The 23,830-nt window shown below is 38.2% G+C and overlaps 1 protein-coding gene across 1 annotated transcript in view; it reads right to left on the reverse strand.

The window, feature by feature from the left end:
• Positions 1 to 23,830, reverse strand: part of LAMA1 (laminin, alpha 1) — an 82,097-nt gene that overhangs the window by 47,216 nt on the left and 11,051 nt on the right. Inside the window, 17 exon segments of the mRNA XM_009879979.1 lie at positions 556 to 736; positions 1,721 to 1,827; positions 2,302 to 2,513; positions 2,762 to 2,848; positions 3,456 to 3,583; positions 4,361 to 4,471; positions 5,371 to 5,482; positions 6,794 to 7,005; positions 7,756 to 7,857; positions 9,396 to 9,569; positions 10,578 to 10,718; positions 13,594 to 13,754; positions 14,313 to 14,418; positions 15,901 to 16,079; positions 17,196 to 17,313; positions 17,786 to 17,875; positions 20,804 to 20,983. Of these exon segments, the coding sequence (XP_009878281.1) occupies positions 556 to 736; positions 1,721 to 1,827; positions 2,302 to 2,513; positions 2,762 to 2,848; positions 3,456 to 3,583; positions 4,361 to 4,471; positions 5,371 to 5,482; positions 6,794 to 7,005; positions 7,756 to 7,857; positions 9,396 to 9,569; positions 10,578 to 10,718; positions 13,594 to 13,754; positions 14,313 to 14,418; positions 15,901 to 16,079; positions 17,196 to 17,313; positions 17,786 to 17,875; positions 20,804 to 20,983 (2,401 nt within the window).

Raw genomic sequence — 23,830 nt, forward strand, 5'->3', positions numbered from 1 at the left:
CTGTGTTGAAAAGCGCATCTTATTAACATCATAAATTAGTTTTTTTGATGGCATGTTCTCTGTCTGGATTAACATTTTTCTGTATCGTGACTAAAAATTGTACACACCTCCGTGATGATGGGAAAATAGTCAATGACATCTTATCGAAGGATAAAATATATTTTTAAGAATTAAATGAAAAAACAAAGTAAATATCTGTAAGAGTAGTAGCTCTGAACTTTTACGATTGCAGAAAAAAAAGAAGTTTCTATTCTCTCTGAAGGATTGAAGGGTTTTGTAAAAAGAAGAGACAAAGGAGCTATTGAGGATGTAATATTTCTCTCACGCAACCTTTCTGAGTTGTTGTTTTGTAGTCACCACCTTTTACAAGGAACCACTCAATAAGCAATCAAAGAAATGTTTTGTTCCCTAGTTTAATCAAAGTATTAGGAGATCATTCTACAGATCATTCCCTATAGTCATCAAAAACCCTGACTTTTGCCAAAGTTTAACATAAAATGTACTGCTGAAAGAAATTCCAGACAAACCCTGAAAGGATCACGGATTAGAGCTTACGTGTGCAGCCACCATTCTGGAACGCATGAAAGCCATAAGCACAACGATCACACTTTTCTCCAGCCACTCCTGGTACACAGTGACACTGCCCCTCATGATTGCAGTCCTCAGAAACGGAGCCAAACTGACTGCAATTGCAAGGAATGCATCCAAGCCCAGTAAGTAAGCCATAATAACCATTCTGTTGGACAGAAAGTAAATACATTTGAGCTATATTTCATAATTTTTTTTAAAACAATAGGATGTACACTCTTACTTTCTCTTGTTTACTTTCCCTGCTGTCTGACCTGCATGAATATTGGGCAGCACTATCTGACTGCTGTGGGAGAACTCCCTAGCCTCATCTCTTCACTGTTCCCTGTTATATGCAAGCACACATTTGGGTGAAAAAGTAAACACTGAAACCCTTTCCTAATCTCATCAGTCAGACTTTATGTTTTAAAGTTTGAAGTTATTTTAATTTGAAGACTTCCATGAGTTGAGGCTGGACTGTGCTGATCAGGCACGGATTTATGTGAATGTGAGTGAAAAACCAGAACAGAGCAGGTCAGTGACATCCTCTATGTGTGGACTGAAAGGCATTCAGCTTAGCTGGCACAAGGGCAGTAACTGGGCACAGATTTCCTGCTCTGGTCTCTGAGGCAGTTCTACACTTAGCAAAGGCTGGAAACTGCTGTTTTGTATCCTCAGTGAATATCTACTTGTTCTTATAACAGGCCTGTCTTTTAGCTGAATCCCTTTTTGGTGTTCATTCATGATGTATTTATTATCACCACCCACATTCTTCAGATATTCCCACTCACACCTCATTTTGCAGAAGCACAGCACTAAGATCCCTTCAGGTCTGTTACCAGTGTTTGGTTTGGTTTTTTTCGGTACGCCAACACGACTGCATGCTGTCACTCAGCACAGCACTAGCCTGAACAGCCCTGTTCAGAAAGGTGCCGAGTCAACTATATAGCTGCACATCTGCAACGAGCACAGGCAGAGCAACTTACAACCACAAAAGCCTGTGCAGACAAACCTTTGGTCTCTGCTCCAACAACAGGTCCCCTCTCCCCTGAATATAGTTCTCTGTATCTGTTGTAATCAAAATCTATAGATAAACAGGAAGACCAAGATACGAGAAAATGCAGATATTAGGAACAGGCAAATATTTGCTTACCAAGCATTTATCACATCTTTCTCCGATCACATTTGATTTACACTGACAGAAGCCTGTCTCATGATGACAAGTACTTGAAAGGGAACCGTTCACATGGCACTCACAGGCTTATGTTTAGACAAAAAGAAATCAAATAAAAAAATTATTGTCTATCTATGTGCATTCATTGTTATACAGAATTCCAAATTTTGTATAAATGTGTGTTTCACCTGTTTATATCCCACAGATCTTAATATACTACAGTAATACCTGTACTACACATCTGGGCTAAAAGATAAAAACAAAATCTCCTATGTGAACAGAAACATTTGAGAAGTTTGAAGTAGGAAACATCCACAGCAAATCACTGAAGGGACAGTATCAAGCAAGCCAATAAGTTTCAGGAATTTGAAGTGTCAGACCTCAGCATAATACATTCCTTCCTCAGGCTAACCCAACCCCAGAGTTTTCAGCCTGCACTTGCCAACTCACAACTTGAAGGTTAACTCTTTCAGCAAAGGTGCATATCTCCCTATCCACTTTGCTACATGCACACCACATTTTGCGTTCTTTAAATTTGGAGAGTAATATCAGCTTATTACCATGACAGCTTTTCTCAGTCACTGCATCCCCATAATACCCATCTGCACACTTTTCACAGTGGTGACCTGCTGTATTCCCCAAGCATTTCAGGCATTGTCCTGTGACGGTATCACAGTGGTCATCTTCTTGTGGGTTTACATTGCCATTGCATTCACAAGGAGTACATGATTGTCCAGGCACAAGTGGATTTCCATAGTAACCATTAGCACACCTGCACCAGAGATCAAAAACTTTATCAGCTGGAATGCAATCATGTCAAACACTCTCCGCACCCAAGGGAGTATTTCCTATTAAATTTTATCTAAAGTGTGTCTCTATTACAAGCAAAAACAAAATGGGAAGGAAAATTTTATTACGAATAATCTGTACATGTGGTATGAACAATTCAAGGCAGGTAGGATGATGAACAGTTAGTTATGACAATGAAACAGATATTTTACCCAAAGTTAGTGTACATACCTCTCACACTGAGAACCAGTATAGCCTGGAAGACATTTGTCACAGACAATTCCACCTCCTTCACTCAGCTGGCAAGTAGGACTGAAACTATCAACAATATGTATGGCAGTCAATATCAATACATAGAATCACAAGACTTCTACAAACATCCAATATCCACCATTCAAGTCCATGCACCTATCTATAAAACAATGTAAATTCAATTTTTTTCTAGTTTAACATCAATGCCTTAAAGAATACAAAATGTCAAAATAAAGTTATCATTTTCAAAACCTCTTCTTGAGGTTTTTGTTCTTTTAAAGAAAAGGAAGATTTTAAAAATCCCTAAGAACCTGGTGCTGCCTAGCAAATCTGTCCTATTTCTGTACTGAGCTCCTCTTTTTCACATGCAACACTTCTGTCCTTCTGTTGTTTTCTGAAACAACATGAAAGATAACGGTGATTTTGCTGCCAAGGATAGGTCGAAGTATTACTTCTACCCTTCGTGTACAAATTGCACCAGTTCACTCAGCCTGTCTTAGCTTAGTCTGCACATTGTCTACCTGGAAAAACAATGTTTCTGTGAGATAGGCTCAAATGAAACGGGAGAAAAAAATTCCTTTTCTCTGTCCTTCAGATTTCACGACATTTTTTCTTCATCTTACTTTCTGATTTTGCTGAAGATGCAAAAGAAAATCACACATAAGCAACTTACTTGTTTGCAGCAGAACTCAGAGGACATGCACAGGGCTGGCAGTCCTCAGAAGTCCCTTGGGATGGACTTCCATAGAAGCCAGGCAAGCACTGATCACAGAAAGGTCCTGTCGTGTTGTGTTGACAAGCCTGTGAGACATGGAAAAAATCTTTTCATATTTACTCTTGGTTTTTCATCCCCTGAGGGATCCCTACAGGAGTCTGCATGCAGTACAACATTCAAGCAGACAGCCATGAAGAAGAGTAGAACTTTGAAAACAAGTGGGGCTTTTTCTGAGTTGTAACAACAAATTCTAATTGCTTCTTCCCTACATTTTAGAATATACTTTACACCATGAAACCAGACACATTACTTATATGCAAACTTAAACATATTTTGCATATTGCACACATTTGCACTAACAAACTTCTTATGCATTTCTCACTGGTGCTTAGCCATTGTATTTCTGTGACCTTTAAATTTCATAAAAGATCCAAGAGCAATTCTCTCTTCAGAACGTAATGTGTAATTTCCACTGATGTTAGTCATAGAAGATGCACATATATCTGAAAACAGGTATTTACCCAAAACACTGCTTAATTTTGTTCCTTTCAGGAAAGTTTTTATTGCTACCTGCAGCAAGCAAAGTTAAGATTTTTATCAGCTAGTATATGGTGACATTTTTATTTTAGTTCTGATTATTCCCCACTTGAAACAATAAACTGAAACAAACCCTTTATTGGAGAACAATTTAACGCAGTCCCCTGAACATATTCTGAAGTAAACAACGAAAAGCAAGAAAAATAAACACTTGGTACCCATAGCTTGAAATTCACATACACTGTAAACTTGTCTCCCACAGTCAAAATACTCTCCTAATTCTTAAATAGATGCTTAAAACACAAACACTTTAAAGGATGACTTACAATGCAAACACCATGGATATCACACTCAGTCGCATGCCCATTGCATTTGCAGGGTTGACAAATACCTCCAAAGAGTATTCCATCCACGCGGTAGTACCCAGGGAGACAGGACTGAAAAGAAACAAGGGGAAAAAAGCAGTAGCGTTATATGTGTTAAAAGCACACATCAAAACATTTTCAAAGAGCCCACTTCTGACCACCCACCATCTGATTCATTCACATGGTGGTAACTGAACGCTCTTTCATCTCTATTGATGTTACTGCAGCACTTTTCTTGTGGTTGTTTTTTACTTGCACTGAATAAAGGGGATAAGAATTTACTCCACAAAACTTCGATTCAGCCCTTTGTCCCCTGGAGGCACACAAGTTAAGTTTTGTGCAGTTGAATATGTGAAGTTTTTTATTATGGGACAATAAAAAACAGATGTTCTACCTCCTTTGCAGAATCATTAACAATGCTATGGCACAAGGCTTCATACTGAAATTATTTGTCAAAATAATTCCTGTTATTCTGCAGATGGTGTTCTGCCTCCCTAATCTTCTATTCACAGATATATAAGACACCACCTTGTGCGACACATTTGACCCTTGTGGCATCTTCCAAAGGCTAGCATTCCTCCCTGCTAAGATTCCTTATTGCCTCTTTAAACCTAATGACATAAAACAGAAATAAACTATACAATTCAGCTCCAGGAAAAGTGCTATTAACAAGTGAGGTAATCTCAAAACAGCTTCACAGAGCTTTTACAGCTACTCCCTCTGCAACACTGATGTTCTAAAGTGTATCATCATCTTTTAGTGCCACCAAATAGAATTCAAGAAATAAGTTTAAAATCCCATTTAGTGTATCTGGAAGAAAATATCTACAGTACTGTGTACAGTATAGTAGTGAGCATTTCACCACAGAACATATACTTTTATGGCACTATAATTAAAGGCAGACTGCCTTTAAAACCTAGATGCTTTCAGATAGGAGATAATTTTGCACACATAAAACACTAAGAGGTTACCTCACAGGATATTCCTGTGTAACCTTGAGGACATTCACAGAATTCCACATCCGGTGCTGAAGAAAGATCTATAACATTTGCATTTGCAGTATCCAGCGTCACAGAGTCCAGCCTAGGATCAAGCGTGAAAATTTCACATCATTTGTTTCACCAAACTTGATTTTGAACAGGATAGTTTGCTTCTAGGAGAGTAACACTGCTGAGTGCTGCTCCCTAACAGTGACAGCTGAGGAACAGGCATTAATCTCTGCTACAAAAAGACTACGATCATAGTCTTATCACTGCACTTGCGATTCTGGGAGCAGATATGCCCTCCTCCTATCATCATTATAGTTACTACCATTGTTTCATCTCCCATGGAGAGGTTTAAACAAAACCTTCCCCCTCTGTCATGGTATTAGAGGTATATCGGTGCGGCAGCTTTCTATTGCTGTCCTGAAATACAACAGCTTTACTGCGCCATGTCTAAAATAGACACATAACACAGGTGGGTAAGTAGTGAGAAACAGCACCAGTTCACTGCTGCTGCACATAACAAAGCAAAGCAAAATATTTTACTACAAACAATGGCATTTTGCAGCAGAGACCATCTTCTCAGCCACAGGTAAAATGCTATAAATACATCTTTACAAACATTCCAGAAAGATGAACACATTATCCCTAAATGGACATAAATATCTCTACTCCTCAAGGGTACAAACGGGCACAAAGCCCGTTTGGTATCAAGTCCAATGTTACTGACAGGAAATGCTAACAAATTAGGGAATGAGGAAGAAGGGCTACTGGTGAGACTAAGGGAATTAAGTAAATAAATGAAGCACTGGAACTAATTCCCTTGAGAGTGATAGGACTTTATTCCTGTATATCTTGGATAACAGGTAAAACAGAGATCTGTAAGGACTGATGCAGATACTGCCGATGCTGACTTGAGACTATGGAATGACCAGTTAATCTGTTCCAGTCCAATTTTCCTATTAAGCGCTCCCTTAGAGATGAGCATCAGTAGCATCTACATGCAGACATTAAAAGAAATTACAGCCAACGTCTTTACTGGCAGGTTTTCAATAGTCAGTGAAGGATTAACTTGCCACATACCAAAATAAGCATACTGTTGAGAGTTTCAGAGGTATTTCTCTCCAACAAAGCTGTCATTGTAATAAAGCTTTTATGCAGTACTCCTTTAAAGCTGAAAACAATGTTTCTGCTATCAGATATCTTTAAAACAATCAAATGCCCTTTTCCACACATTCCACAGGAATGTATCTGGGGGACAAGACCAGTCTTGAGAAAACTCAATTAAAAAGTTTTTTTTCTAGAAATAATTAACATAAAACTTTAGGAATACTGCCACTATGAATAGTGTTTCATATGCACAAAAATAATAGAAGTATATAGATTAACTTGAATATTTTCTCTCCCTCACCTATACACAGCTTTTTTGGCAATGTTGTAGTTAGCCCTGATCAGAAGATGGGTCACGTTTACCAGAACAGTCATCAGCCTTTCCCGGTCTATAGCTTTTTTTGTATTGAAGTCTATGAAATTCTCCGATACAAATCTCACTGCATTAGAGTACTCCTCATACGGCTGTAACGACAAGCCCGCTGCTCTTGTGCTCAAAATCTGTCCATTACCCTGAAATTGAAAGACAGAGAAAACATGTTCCATATTTGTGTGCAAATTTTATTTAGCAATTACATTTAGTGTCAGGTATACATCCAGATAACACAGAAAAGAGACAATCAAATTAGATTTCTTGCACTAGAAAAGAAGTAAGTAAAGGTCTGCATTTTCTGTGGCTTCAGGAAGACTACAATCACATTCTCTTTTGGTTCACAGACTCCAGAAATATTTTATTTTCTTTTGGAAAAATAATTAAATTAAATTTTAAAAATCAAACTCCTCTACAAAAGAGAATCTCTTTTCTCCTTTGTTCTATTGCTAAGTAAGTTTTACAGAATAACACGTTTTTGGAGGTGACTGGATTCAATACAGAGCCTTACCTTTTAACTGCAACATAAATCTAGAAAAGTAAGCAATCAGCAAGTACACTCATCTATTTCATAAATATAAGTCCTTCCAAGCTTATTGTAGTTTCTTTTGTAAACAGAGCCTTGTACATTTGGTGATGAACACCTCACCTATTTACACAAAGTTTTAAAATTCAGGTACTTATCATTTAAAACTAGAATTGTATACATACAATTTCAGAGAAACGGATTCAAAAAAAAAACAACCAACAGAGAAACAAGTAGTAACAAAATCTTGGCAGTGACTTTTAAGAAAGGACTTAAAATCAACAAAACTTTTTTTTTTTCCATTTTTTTAACACCTTCATAAATTCCTAATAATGCCTGAGAAGTAACAAGATGAAAGAAAATCCACCTGAATGATGACATCCACACTAGATACTATATCACTGTCCACGCTATCCATTGGAATGTCATAAGATACTGTATACTTCAAGTCTCCACCAAAAGCTGTGAGCTGAAATAACAAAAAGCAAAGTCTTAACAACACGAGAACCTCCAACCAACACAAAGAAGTGACATGGGACAGTACAACATTAAAATTATAGGAGTACGTGGGCTTACAAATGCCACTTCCCAGGGAAAAATGTGTACCAGCACAGGGACAAGCACTGGCTTGTTGCTGTGCAGGTTGGGGAAAGCCAGCTGAAGGCTCTGGAGGTGATTCAGGTAAGTGCCCTCATTTAGTGAAACACCTACAGGACTTTCAGCAAAGAGCAGAGATTTACACTACTGTCCTAGCCAAGGGGCACAGCATGTTGGCCTTAGTCACATTCCATAGTCCACCTTTCAGGCTCCTTAGCCCCACAACTGCTGCTGACTACTTCAAAGTAAGTTAAAGAGTAGTACCAAGAGTTAGACCTATATTAAATGGATAAGAGATCAGAACTTGAGTGAGCATTGCCCTATGCAAAGCTATTCCTTAATGTTACACTTCTGAGACTCGCGTTCGTTTACTGTGTCACTGTACTAAGAAACAGGGCTACATGGGCAAAGAGATTGGACCAAAAACAGTTAAAAAGAAGTGAGGTTACAAGGTCCCCTCTACATGAGGCCACAGCCGGAGTTCTGAGTGCAGTTCTGGGTTTCCAAGTACAAAAGAGACACGAACATCCTGAAAAGAGCCCAGCAAAGGGCCACTAAGATGATTAAGAGCCTGAGGCATCTTTCATATGAGGAAAGACAGAGTACCGGGACCGTCTGCAAAGAGGATGGAACCAGGGTCTTTTCAGTGGTGCCCAGTGACAGAAAGAACAAGATGCAATGGGCACAAACTGAAACACAGGAGGTTCTCTCTGAATATCAGGAAACACTTTTTGTACTGTGAGGGTGACCAAGCACTAGCACAAGTTGCCCAGACAGATTGTGGAGTCTCCATTCTTGGAGATACTCAGAAGCAGCTCTCTGGACATGGTGCTGGGCAATCTGCTCTAGGTGACCCTGCTTGAGCAGGGCAAGGTTGGGCAAGATGACCTCCGGAGGTCCTTTCCAACCTCAACTATTCTGTGATTCAGTTGCAAAAAATGGAAGACCCAGAGCTTTAGATAGTAACCAGGGCAAAAATTAAAGACTAGCTGGTTGGAAACTAATAAATGCGAAACAGGAGATGGCCAAGAGACAGGTAGGAATTTAATGGTCCTGTCTACTGTATTGGACAAGGTGTGAAGGCTGTAAGCTTTGGGACAGGAGCCAAGAGTATGGGGAATATGAGCATATAAGTTAATAGTAGTCAAAAGAAACAAAAGAGAGATCGTATTGTGTCACGACAGACAGAGAAGGAAGTGGGGAGATAAGTGAGCTCAGAGAGCCAGAAGAGGGTACTGGGAATATCTGGCTAGGAACACTATGATTTGAAGAGCAGAGATAGATTGGGAAGCCTGGTGATATTGGGGGTTATATGTAATTTTTAATTACAGAAATTATATATTTAGAGCAATATGGTATGATTAAAATAGAGAAACTATGAAAGAGTTTTAACTCTAGCTGAGAACTTACTTTATTTCCTAGATATGGCTCAGGTGCTGACCAGTAATAAGTATGTTTCAGTACTTTCACAGCCTCAGTGTTGTTAATACTTATTTGACGGGGTCCATCAAATTGGCTTCGCTGAGGTTGCACGCTCCTTGCATTATACAGATCAGTAACAAGCCATCCAGTCATGTCTGATATCTGCAAGAAAGTATAGTAATATTAATGGAGTCATCTTCTGTGTCACTGAGACAGTAGTCACTAAACTTAAACCCCTCCCCAGATATTCATTCAAACTGATAGATCTGTAACACTTTCATTAACCCAGACTGACATCCAGTACAACCAAATATATCACTTCATACGAGGATCGTCTCTACCTTTTTATTAGATGGGAACAAAAATATAACGAGTGTGATTTTCATCCTCCCAATAAAATTAGCATTATACTTATGTAATTCCCTGAGACAGAATTACAGAACTTCAACGGCTTTGAGGTCTCTTGTCTCCATTTATAGGTAGGGCTGACCTCAAGGAAAGTTAAATCCAGAGTCCCAGAAGAGGGAGTAAGATGAAACAACTTTGATCTTCTAACTGAAAGAGTTTCATACAAGGACCTTCGAATTTCAGTCAATTTGATGTGTTTTTCTCTCTTTTTATTGACACACAAAACAGGGGACTAAAGTGTGACTAGCTCTGCAAAGATATAGAAGGAATTTGGTGGAAAAACAGTGTCCCCAAAGCCCCCTAACACAAGAAATGTCTATTCAGAAGACAGGGATATTTATAATTATTTTGTTTTCTAAGAAAGAGAAAAAGAGTGTTGGGAATACTGCCAGAGGTCACTCTAACCTTGCCCATTAGATACAAGAGCAAGGAAACAGGTTTGGGTTCATCTCTTCAACATGTAAAGAAACTTTCAACAGCCCAAGGTCAGAAAAAAAAATAAATGTGTTTTTCCAGTGCATTATCGCAGCCTACACTACCCAATATTTCTGGTATTACTTCAAGCTGGCGGGGCCAAAGCCTGCACTGGGATGACATGCAGACTACCTCAGAGTGGCTGAGTGACACTGAAAATCCATTCCTCTGTAAGGAGACACATGCCAGAATTTGGAGTTAACTTGGCCGCATGTCAAAGAGAAATACAGTACATTTTGCAGCTGCCTGAGGAAAAAATATTAGGTCACGGATATAACATACAAATACCTGACTGATGGGCCATGTTAGGCTGTCACAGACATCAGAAACCCCAAAGCAGAAACACTCTGTGCAGCCCTGAGGATTTCTTTCTTGCAAATTGTAGAATCCTGGTTTACAGAGATCACAGTTTTCACCTTCTACGTTTTCCTGTCAATGGCATATAACATTTGTTTTGCATCAGCATTATTATGGTAACAAATAGAGTGGATTAGACAGGATTTAGGCGTAACAGCATTCAGAAGGTTATAAAAGAAAACAGATTTCAGCACAGCAGGATTATTGAATAAGACTCAGAGCTTAAAACTAAAACTGATTGGAAAAATTCATCAGAATTTGCCAGTTCATCAAAATCTAAACATGCCCTGGCAAGGGCTCTATTGCAGTGAAATTTCAGCATACAGGCAGGGTTTGAAGAGCTTCTGCCAGCTTGCCAGTCTACTTCTCTCATAGCTTGAATTTGTAGATTGCTCTGCGGAAAAGGTTCCCAGGTGTAATGAATCCACATAGTCTACATACAACATAGCTCACCTTTAAGGGCAAGCTCCTGGAGCTACCACAGCCAGCTTCAAATAAACAGTTCCTCAACCATCTGTCAATACTTATACTGTGATCTTCACCATTGCTGCCACCTCTTGCTGGAGGAACACCACATACACTTATGCTAGCTGACAGCTCTTCCTCCTAATATGCTCTGGCTAAGGTCCAGAAACTCCTACTCCAAAAGCAGAGGTGCTCCAGTCCTTTAGCTCCTATCACTGGTATGCTGCCTCCTTACCATGCAAATTGGGTAGTTCAGAGCATACTGCTACATACATCCTTCAATGTAGAATTTACGGAAAAAAAAAAGTCCAACACAGTCCACCAATTTTTCTTCTTATAAAATTTGTACAGACAATATGCAGTTGCTTATTCAAAAAGTTTAGAGAATTGTTGCTGACAAGCAAACCAGCAGAGAAAATATTCGGTAAATGCCCACGAAGCTGTGTAAATAGTAGATCTCCATGGGTATTTCTACACAGAAAGAGACAGAACATTCCCCGCTGCCAGAGACAAGCTTCTGATCATGACATAGCTTCATATAAGGACAAGACCTGGACACACATCACTTCCCTACCTCAACCTTTGGTTTCCACTATGGGAAAACTCTACAAAGGTGGAGAACTTTAGAGAGCACCCCACAAAGTTCCCTGATACATACGGCTAGGACACCAGACTATAAGGCATACAGTGAAGCATACCTGTCTTGCCATTTTGAGGAGTCCTGTACGAGCTCTGCATTGCGATTTGAAATGCAAAGCCTGTCGACCAAATTCTGTTTTCAGAAGCAGTCACCAGGCTAACTTCATTTCAGCCAAAAGAATCATTCACAATTCCATTTACATCAGATTTGGTTCCACGGAGCAAACTTCAGGCTTACCAGAGAGAAATTCAAGACCTTTGGTGGCAACACTACCAACTGTCTCTTCTGGACCAGTGTTTGGCATATCAAGTTTACATAACATCTCCCTAAACAGGTGGGTTATGGGCTTTTGTAAGCAAAGTACAAACTGTTTCTGCAAAGCATATGAAAAATTTATGATCCCCAGCTCTGATTCAAGGGCTGAGGATGACTGCTTTCTATTTGTTAATATTCAAACTTGGGAAAAATCTAGGGCAAAGGGCCTCCTGAGATAATGAGATTTTTAAAACTTGGATTTTTATGGAAATAATATTTGTACACTCTTTTCAGCTTTTTTATTTCTCAGTCTTCAGGATGCACTTGGATCACACATTTCACTTTGCCTCTAACATTATTAGACAGAAATTATTTATTTCTCAATGAAAAATAAAAATCTTTACCCAGTGACTAGACCTCAAGAGCTGTGCTTCACAAAAGATCAAATATTATGAAATTCAGAGTATAGAAAATAATAGCTTGCACTACTGCACTCAAAGAGACCGCATAGGCTTAGAAATCCTGTCTCCTTCATTTGATATTTGGAAGACACAACTTTTCTCCTTCTTCCTTTCACCTTTATAGGTGGGCTGGTGACACCCTCAGTGATCTGGCCTAAAAGTTCTGTATGCCAGGCTCATGCCCACGACTGCACTGAAAGGGGAGAGTTTCTCATTCAGTTTATTCTGAAATTTTCACCAGTTAGCTACATTGGCTGATATAGTGTTACTCTAGCTCAAAATCAGGCAAAATGGTTGTATCTCCTTTTTTGTATTTAAATTGGCCACTGGTGCTCTTTCTTTCTTCCAGACTCTGGTTATTTATATGTTTGATATTTTGGATCAAATAAATTATGCAAAAGGACTAAGAAGTTTCAGAAAAATTGTCAAACAAACCACGGGGGTTTTTTTGGCTCTTATTCACTGTCATACTTGGCAACAAATATATAAACTACTAACTAACATTTGGTTCAGAAAATTAAGTGTAACTTCTTTAAATATTGACACGCAGCTTTGTAATAAAGTTCAGCAGAATATACAGCTGCAAGATATTTCAAGGCCTTTGGACATTTACCAAAAAATGAAAGAAGGCTGAAAAATTGCTTTCTTTTTTAACATTTTTATGGCTTATATTTTGTAATCAAATAATTAAATCATATTTCATATATACATCTAATGTAATTGTTCCAACACTACTTTCCAAATGCATGCTGTTTCTTCACACAAAGCAGATGTTATGAACACATTTTTTCTTTACAAGAAATCAGTGACTTTGAAGAGAAATATCAGCTCATCCCTAAAACCAGCCTTCACACTCACATGTGCAGTTATTGAATTTAATGTCAGTCTGGCCCATTATTATAGAAAATGGTTTATCAGTAATATACAGAGCTATTCAACATAAATTATCATATTTTTCACTACAGAGAATAGTTAGTAATTTTAAGTTCTAGGCTGTCAGGTGTACAGTTACACCAGGTTAATTCCTATAAAAAAAGCGATCTCTCCAGTTAATGAAGTAGTTTCCCGTATTCAAAAGGAGATCCACAGATTCAATTTTAAAGAAAAATGGCAGTTTAATACTCACTTTGCAAAGACAAGGTTCTGTGCATGGATCTTCATTAATGCTACCAATCAGGCTGCAGTTGCAACGCAGGCAGTTTGGATAGCCCCGATATCCAAACGCACAACGATCACATTTTTCTCCTATGTAACCTTCTCTGCATTGACACTGACCTGGCCAAGTCCCTTGAAAAGCAAAAATACAGAAACAAATAAATAAAAGCAGGCAGTAGGCTGGATTCAAGATGTCTCTGAGGGTGCAAGTTAATTTAACATTCCTTTTTTTATTACACTCCAAGTTATACCCCACACAAATACTTGGCATAATGTCAATCTCACCATCTATTTTCATGTTTAGAGTACCAGATGCACAAAAACAGCAGCAAAATGGATTTTGTGACAGCTGTAACAGCATTCATAAACACAGTGTTAGATCTCAATCCTTCACATTGTTTTACATAGTCAGAGGCTGCCATCCCCACACAAGGAGACATTCGGGGACCTGGCATACCTTAAAATCTTAATATAAATGAAATAAAATAAAAAATATAAAAAATAAAATTAAAAAATCATTAAAAATAAAACCATAAAACTAATAAAATGTATACCTTAACACTTTAAAAAAGTATGTTATCACTCACTTCTCTTTCCCAAATATTTACTATTGTTTTGAAATGGTACCTAACCGGCCAGAAATATAACCAGATTTGAAGTTTAAAGAAAAGGCGCTTCCTGCTCCCTTACCATGCTGTGAGTCAGAATGGTGCTCATCTTTAATGCAGTTAGAACTCAGAGAGCCGAATGGGTCGCAGGCACAGGGATAGCAGGGGTGATCTTCATAGGGAGAAACCTACGAACAAACGTTCTCAGTCAAATTCTCAAATTATTAACTGGGAAAAGTAATGTTACATTTGTTTCTCGTCTGGGATCACTGGCACTAGTACGAATGAAGACTGGAAAAGCTAGTATGCAGCAATACATCAAAGGACTAGCTTATTTTAGCAAACAGAAGATCAGGGAATTGCAGCCTAGAAAAAACTTAAATGTGGGAACAAAATTTGGTCTCCAATAGCACAGACAAATGTATAGTAACTGCTAATGGCTGGAAGCTGAAGCCCGACACATTCAGCGCAAATAGATAGTTTTTTAATGTAACAGCAATTAACCACTGTGATGGTTTGCCAAAGATTATGGAAATGTTTAAGACTAGAATGGATGCTTTTTGCAAAGATACTCCAGTTCAAAAAGGAAGGAAATGAAAGAAATCCTTGGCTCTGTGTTCAATGGGAGGACAGATTATCTATTCACGAAGACGCATTCCGACTTCATGATCTATACATCTTTGAAACATAGGGCAATGCAATTCATATGACAAGGATTATATTCTCTTTCAGGGAAAATTTTCCTTTGAGGTGCTTCAGTTGTAAAGCAAATCAGTAATGACCTCTAGGTACACATTTATTGGCTACCAGTTGATTGACGACTTCTCTTCAACGCAAGTGAATCAGACAGTCTCACAATTCTGGTTTACTTTTTTGCATGAGCTGTACCCTGCTGTCTAACCATACTCCTACAGACTCACCCTTGGTATCTGCTCCAACTTATGCTGGATTTCTAAAGCATGAGTTTTCCAAAATATGCATGAACCTGCCAAAGCAAGACCTTGTGGGGTAGAAATTTAGTTCAGTAGGTCTCATTATACAGAGATGTCTAACATTGCAGGAAGTTCATATGTTTCACTCTGCTAGTCACATCTTAACAAATGTCTTTTGTGGAGTTTAGGTCATTTTTCCAGAGTGACACTTCTCAATAAACTGGAAAGTACACAGGCTCAGTGAGCACATGTTCTACGATAATAATGCCAAGAAGAAGAAGAGTATTTGTTGCAACATCTCATGAGACAAGGTCTGTTCTTAGAACCATGTGATAGTCATTTTTAATGCTAGATGAAATGGGCTGGTATAGGATGGTACACAATTTTGGCACTTCTGAAGACACTGAAACTTCAATACTGGCACTTTTCAAAGCTTTATCTACAGAAGAAATGGATTTCCTATCAGAACATCTACTTTTTAACACTAGGACTTCAGGTTTCATTTTCATTTATTCTTTTCTTCTCCAACTTCCCTTGCACGCAGCTGGACAAGCATTTTATGTTTTTCTCTAAGTTTTGGTGGTGTGTCATATATTAAAAAAAAATGCAACCAAACTCGATAGTTTTTAGCTATTCTGCAACTCATAAATATATACTCATTACAATAAACTGAAATACGCAACATGGCATCATGTTGTAATTCACCAAAATACTAGAATGTTATTTTCCAAATCTTACTTTGTGTGGTCTAAAATATCCATCAGCACACATTTCACAGTTGATCCCAGTAGTATGTTGAGTGCAGTTTAAACACACGCCACCTCCTATATACTGGCCATGAATATCCATGCTCCTTTTCTGATCTGCAATACTCTGATTGTAATAACAATCTTCTGCTTTGTTATGACAGTTGCACTCTGAGAAGGAAAGGAAAAGACATCCATTTTTTTTTATTTACATTGTATAACATTTCTGATATCATTGACATTTTTCAAAGTGGAAAATGTAAGTAGAAGAGCATATCAATTAATCTCAGAAGTGTGCTTTTTTCCCTTTAACCATGTTATGTGCTTCAGCAGTCTTCATACACTATATTTCTTAGCAAGTAAGCACGTTTCAAAACCACTGTCACGTCTTTAACAGCACCATTTTTAACGGTATTCTGCAGATCCCACTAAGACAATCCTGTCAGGATCAATGTCAATAGTGGCATGTGCTATTATCAATAACTGTTCATTCATTTTCTATCCTCTGCATTACAGAAGCAAATCTGTCTAATTCTTCTCCTATTTGTATTATAGAAAAAAGTCTGAGAAGTCAACCATGCCAGTACACAAATATAAATTTGATTTAGGTTAGAGGATACTTCAGTCCAAACAGTCATAAACACCTACTTTCCAAAGAATGACATTTAGACTTGTATAAAGACTTCAACTAAAGAGACCACTTTTTCATTTGCAACTGTATGTTTTATCTAATAGGTTCTTAATTGTCTGCAGCTTGTGCTACGCATTAGCAATGCGAAGAGAGAAAATGCACTAACTAGCCCGAGCAACACATTCAGCTGTACTGGCACAGCTTAAGTCAATCTATCACACAATCTGAAATTGGCCAATAATGAGTTTCTTTCAAAACATTTGTTATCAGAACAAAGTTGTTTATCTGACAAATTTTATGATCAATGTAAGAAATTTGCAGTTTAAGTAGCTAACAAAATGATTGATGCAAATCTGCTAGTTTTTCAGGAGCATAATAAATCTTGAGGTCTGTTTGAAAAAGAGACTCTGAAAGCTTTAATACACGACAACTCCGCTAGCCAGGGAGTCATATTGGATAGAATATTTAAAACAATCTGAACTTCTAATCATCTTCTATGATTAGAAGTAGGTCCTCTACCTTTAAACAATCCCATGAAGACAATTAATAGTTTGTGGTTTTTTCTTGGGAATTAGTATAGATATGTGTGAAATGCAACCCCAAACAAGAACATAACAAGCCTTTATAGAACTATCTAAACTTCTGTGCATACTTACTCTCACATTTGTTCCCAGCAGAAATGGTTCCTGGTCTCCAAGGTTTCTGGTGGTAGCCCGGACAGCACTTGTTACAGCTCTCTCCACAGGTGTTGTGTTCACACTGGCACTGCAATTTCTAAAAAAAAAAATAAAGAATAAAAATTTGCTGTCTTGAAATACTTTTAATGGATAATTTAATCAATGTTGCCAAAAGTCTGCCTAATATCAGACTTACTCCAAAAAAATGTCAAGACCCACAAATAGCATTAGACTGCTCAAACACGCTATATCAACTCTTGGGAAATAGCCTTTCTAGAACAGGAGGCACAAATCTCCTCCATTGCAACACAGACTATTTCTTGTTGTGCCCCTTTAATTGTTTAAATTTAATGACAAAGAAAAAGAGTTTACTTCAAGAAAGTTACACTACCAGAGACCCAGATACACTTACACAGAAACGGAAGAAAATTATCATAAATAATTTGTGTGCACCGTATCATAAGATCTCTTTTAGCCTCCTCTCTCTAACATTCTCCTTAGGCAAAGTACTTTTTTTTTTAATTGGAAAAGTTATTTAGTGAAAATAAATCAATAAGAATAAAGAATACCTTTGTGATTTCATCCAGGGGGCAGCTTCGAGCATGGCCATAACAAATACACATGCCACCAACAGAGATGTCCTTTATTGAATAGTAGTACTACAAAAATTAAAAGTTGAAAAAGGGATTAATAAAATACATTTACACGTATTTACATTTCCCCCCTACTCTGGAAAATCAAATATCAGCATTTGACTATTCTGTGATTTGAAAAATGCCAAGAAAATAAAAGCAGCTTTGAATTTTTGCCACTTGGGAAAACCTTCCATTTCGTGAAAATATCTTTTTCCCCATATTTTTCCTCACTAGTACAAAACAATAACCAACTTTTAACTTTAAATAATTATGCCCAATTCCTCAGCTTAAGGAAAGACCACCAAAAGTGGCCTCAGCCAAAATTTACTTGTAAAAAAATCATTTTTTCACCCTATAAGAAGCCATGAAGCGTAATAAATTGCTATATTTTAATTTCAGTCTGGGGAGTAAGAGTATGCTTTCTTAAAATGGGAACCCTTAAAACCAGTTTGTGCACTTGCTTCCGGACCAGCTCTTTGCTACTAGTGCCTAGGCAGTGTATCATTCAATCCAAATTCTTAGTTTACAAATTGGTGATACAGCAGAGTACAATCCATTAATATTGCCAGGTGGTGAGCAAAAGCAACATACATAAGGAAAGGATTTAATTTTCAAGGCAAGGAAGAGGCACAAAATGACCATCTGGGTTCAGTTACATCTGCAGTATCAACACGGTTGGCCTGTTTGTATCCTGGGAAGTATGTACTACAGGGGAATGAAAAAGAAACACTTTATGAAGAGACTTCTAAGGAAAGAGTTCAAGACTCTCAGGCCTAACAACCCCCCAGTCATCTGGGTTCAGGAAGAGGAGGTGGCCCTGGGTGGTCAGGCATGCTGACTTCTGGATTGTTATTTCTTTGAAGGATTTCGGAGCTGGAGCAAACTAGCTTCTTTGATTTCACACTTAATTTTTTATGTTTTTAAATTTTTATTATGTTTAGTATGTTAGTATTTTTTAATGTCATCGGCTTGAATTACAAAAAACATTCAGGGACTTATCATGAACAGTAAGTCCTTAACTACAGAGAAGGACGTCCAGACTGAGAAAAGCAGGAGGACAAAAGCAGAGCTCTATTCCTTAGTAATGGAGGGAGTTCACTACATTCCCTACTTCATCTCATTTGTCTTGTTTTCTTAAAACTCACAGTGTATGGCTCACAGCAGCTGTCTGCAGCTTGGAGCTGAACAAGAGACCAATGCTAATCAAATGCTACAGACAGAAATAAATAGAATACAGAAATAAAGGTGCCGTTGAACACTCAAAAAACTCTGCATCAGCCCTTTTACAAGATCGTGTATAAGGAAATGGCATGTTGGTATCAAAAACTGGATATAAAGTCTTCAAAAACAATAAAAACACAATCCAAAAAGCCGTAAGTGATTACATTGGTTGTAGTTGGTTGGACAGTGAGACAAAAGGTGAGACATCAGGATTTAGAAATCCTGCCCAATAAAACCCGCATATTCTGAAGAAGATGATGTGTAGCTTTTCATTCAAAACTGCACTAAGTAGTCCTAGGTATGGTAGTAATAAACCCTGATTGCACAACTATGTGTGTTAGAAAAGCGATGGGAACGCTTGTCCTCAACATCCTTGTTTCCCAGCTGTATGTTTGTATGTTTCCATGTCAAGCCTTTCTTTTTGGGGTGTATTTCTTCATGTTACAATACTATCAACAGACCTAAATGTCAATCAGTGGGCTCCATGGGAACATCGCACCTGCTCAGGCTGTGCATTAAGCATTTCCCTATGGTCAGCAAGGCACAGCTGGAGCAGCTGTCCAATACTCTGCACTTGCAGTCTCCATGCTAGCAATTCCCATATGGGGCAGACGGAACAAGCAGAACATCCATATTTTACACTTTAAAAACTCTGCAGCTGAATGGGCACATCCCTGCTCAAGGTAAGAGTGGGGTTGCCTTGAAAGTACCCACCAAATCCTGACCAAATCCAAGTTCCTTTCTCCTTTCTGTAACCAGCTACCCGACCAGACTTCATAGAACAAGCAGTGTCAATGCACAAGGATTGTCTGAATCAGAGAAGCTACAAATGCAAGAGCCCCGTTGCTGTGCAAGGAGTTGCCTGCAGATGTTCTTAAATGCAAAGAGCTCTAAAGGACAGGGAAGAGGAAACACTTCTCATATTCTTCTGTCCTCATCAGAAAGCCTACCTTCACAGAAAAACTTGAAGCCACTGATATCCTAGCCTATGGGTCTCAGGCAAATTAAGAAGAGGGTCAAAATGGCAAAGTACAAAACAGAAATACTGCAAGACAGTTAAGTCATGGTAGGTACTGTTATTAGGGGCTCTAACACTGTATTTCTCTGAGAGCTTGAATAAGTCAGCCTAAGTGCTTGGTGCTTCAGTTTGCCCAGTTTCAGTATCAAATGTGTAAACATCAGTTACTCTCAGAATTCCATCCAAGTGTTTTGCATTATTATTATTAATTCATAGCCTTTAAAACACTTTATTACAGCAGCCTTAAAAAAAATGAAGAAAACTCCCATCAGACATCAAAATTCACAATGGTAAGGTTTTCAAATTATCATTTCTATGAACCAGAACCCTGGGTCCTGAAATCATTGATACACCAGAAAAGGTACTGCAGTTGCATCAAGAGAAACCTCAAGTGACATTTCCATCAGCCAAACCGTATTTTTTGTTTTGACATTAAAGCATTATAATCACTGTTCCAAACATAAACCATTTACACAAACAAATAAAACAAAAAGCAAACAAAAAAAAACAATTCTAAAAAGCATTTTTTGAAGTTGTTTCTGACAAGGTATTGTTGTTAATAACCTCAAAGGGAAGGCAAGAATTATTTAACTACCTATCAAAACAACTCTGTGAATAGCAAGGATCAAGTATTGCCGCCTCCTCCTCAAATAGATCAGAAAAGGCTCTCCCATCAAGTCACAGTGAATACCATTTACAAACAATCAGCTTACCCTTCTGGTAACAATGGGGTCTAGTTCTTTAGGATCATTATGGCTGAGAGTCATGAGGTCAGCATTAAGAGTTCTAATACGCTGCAGTCGTAGGCGAATATATCGTGCAGAAGTAAACTCCAAAAGCTTTTGTGAAGGATCGTCAGCGCTAGGCCTACCGTTGATCAGTGATGTGTGAATCTAGAAAGAGGGACTGGCTTAATCATAAACATAATAGTGATTCATTTGCAACAACAAACAGCTTAGTCTGAGAATTCAAAACATAGAACTTAAGCTTGTGTTCCAACAACACAGGATGGTGAGATGTTAAACCACCTGGAATTCTTTATTCTTCCCCATCCTCTACCTGCAGGTAGAATTCTTGCTTCCTGACTCACACAGTTCTGAAATCACCACTCTCAGCTCATCATAGTCTCAAGTCTCCTGGACTTTTGTGGTGATAGCATAAAGAGAAAAACAGGACCACAATGTAGTCCTTAGTTCCCCTGGTCTTCCTTCCTCTCCTTTATTGAGGTGGAACATGTAACATAAGCACAGTTTTGTCCGTACAGATTTCTTCTCCACAATTTGTAAAGATCTTATTGCAAAACATATGGCATGCACTCTCAATACCTGGGGTCATTAATCCTATGCTTTGCTCACACAGGGCCGCCCAATCAGCAAGGAGCATTCAGTGATATAACAGCACAGTGGGAAGCCGCAACACATGTGACAATTGAAACCAAGGGGCTGCCACCACAAACCAACCCATCTAGCCTCCGTCTTTCTTGCATAGTCCCAATTGGTCCCATTAAAAAGGCTTTTGGTAAAAGCTGCACAACTTATTCTGGCAACAGCCCCTTCTGTCTTTCCAAAGCAACGTCATACACACAAGCATGTAGTCTCATATGACCGTGCAGTTTCTGCTCCATTTTGTAGAAGAAACTGAAAAATGAGATCCTACAGGACACAAACAAATGTTAAACAGTTCACCTGGTGTCCACAAGAAATAAAGGGTCATGCTTTGTGCTTGTCAGCTACATTTTAGAGTGCATGACATTCCCATTTACGAAGAAAAAATTAGTCTCATATACTACTCTTGAATTTATATTCAACTTTGTCCGGTACTGTCAAATCGTCCCTCTAAAAAAATTTCTAAATATTAAAGATTTTTTAATTATTTTTTTTTTAAAAAAAAATCTTAATTCTGTAGTGGACCTAGGGGCTTCCTAGACAGCAACTGTGTTATTTCAAAGACATACAGAGACTGGTAATGGAGTTCACACTCCCAACATTAAAATGTTCCCATTTATGGGCTATCACCATTCCTTCTAAATATTCTAATATACTGTGTTCAAAGAATTTCGCTTTTCTGATAGCCCATGCAGAAAGTAAACATGATCCATTTTCCAACTGCAGAAGAACAGTTATGAAACCCAAAGCTTTTACCAGATCCAATCCTGCAAATTAACACCGCCTTATATAACGTTCAGCTCTTAAGAGAAACACAGAGAATGATTCTACCCCATTTCCTACCCCTAAGCAAGATTAGCTAGACTTCTGCTAGATGTTTGACCAATCTGTTCTTGAAGACCACTGTTGGTGGTGATTCTACAGTCCTCCAAGGCAATCTATTCCAGTCCTTTCTGGCTTTATAGTCAGAAATGCTCCTAATCTCTAAACCATGCTTTCCTTGTTGCAATTTTAGAACACTTCTTCCATCCTGTCACAGACATGCAAAACAGATTATTCCTCCTTATACCCATGTTATATGCAACGGAAGAATCAACATGCCCACCCCATCTCAGTCTGTTCTCTCTAGGCAAACTGGTTGCAATATATTCATTCAAAAGTCATGTTTTCTGCTTGGAATTACAAGGCAGAATTGTTGGCCAAATATTCAAATATCAATGTGCTGCTTCCACTGGAAAAAAAAAACCCAAACATATATACTCACCGTAGACAAGCCCAACTTTAGTATGGAGCACCACGTACTACTCTTATTTACCCTTAACTACAAATGTAGAATTTGCTGGGCTCAGTGCAATCCTTTGATTTTTACAACAAAGAGAGGAGGACCCAACCACGGTGTTCGGAGTTCTAGCATTTTGTGTTTCCTTTTTATCACCTAGACTCCAGAGATTTGAAGATCCAAAAAGGCCTGTTACAACTAACTTACACTCTTGTGTGACACATACCATTTCATTTTGTGTAGTCTTTCATGGCTAAATCTCCAATTCTCTGGTAATGCATATTCTCCCTACTCACGAATACTGCCTTCAAGTGATGAAATGCAAAACATTTATTCACATTTTAACACTGAAGTTATTTACTGGCTTGGGCAGTAGAAATTCTGTAATAATACACTGTAATTTCTATAGAGACAACACAGGAATCTTTCCTAGCAAGAAAAGGAAAAAACAGTAGGGATAGATACTAAGACACTAAGGAAGAAAAAAATTATTGTCAATGTACACCGCTATGTTTGGCTAATATATTGTTGATATATGGCTTATATACACTGATATATTTCTATATTATATTTTTGGCTTACTTATCCTCCATAATTCAAGACTGCTTCCAAACAACTGTAGTTTAAGCCTTGGAATTTATCGTAAGCCCTGACTTCACTGTGTAAATTTTTGAAAGCAGATCTTCAAGCAGTATAAATCAGGTAAACACCAGAGATTACAGTAGAGCAGCTAAGCTGGTCTGCAGGACTTTCTGTAGCCCCATACTTAAGTTCAATAGGTTGGCCAGGACCAATTACAGAGCAGTAAATACGTATTTTCAAAAGGGTGCCAAGATTCACTAACACACATTGTCAGATACTGCGTGCAGGGAATATTCCTGTCTGTCTGCCATTCCAGCTGTGAAGGAGCAGCCTGTCCTTTGTGAATGACACCTTTTATGTAGTGCACGGCAATTTAATTCTGTCATTTTTTATGTTCTTATGTTATGTTTTTATGTTACTGCACTCAGAAAAAAAAAGCAATGCTTTGGATAGTAGCACCCAATTAATTCTGTGTACGCCAGGAAAAACGAATG

This window comes from Charadrius vociferus, unplaced genomic scaffold (assembly GCF_000708025.1).
Source record: "Charadrius vociferus isolate BGI_N301 unplaced genomic scaffold, ASM70802v2 scaffold202, whole genome shotgun sequence".
Classification (NCBI taxonomy): domain Eukaryota; kingdom Metazoa; phylum Chordata; class Aves; order Charadriiformes; family Charadriidae; genus Charadrius; species Charadrius vociferus.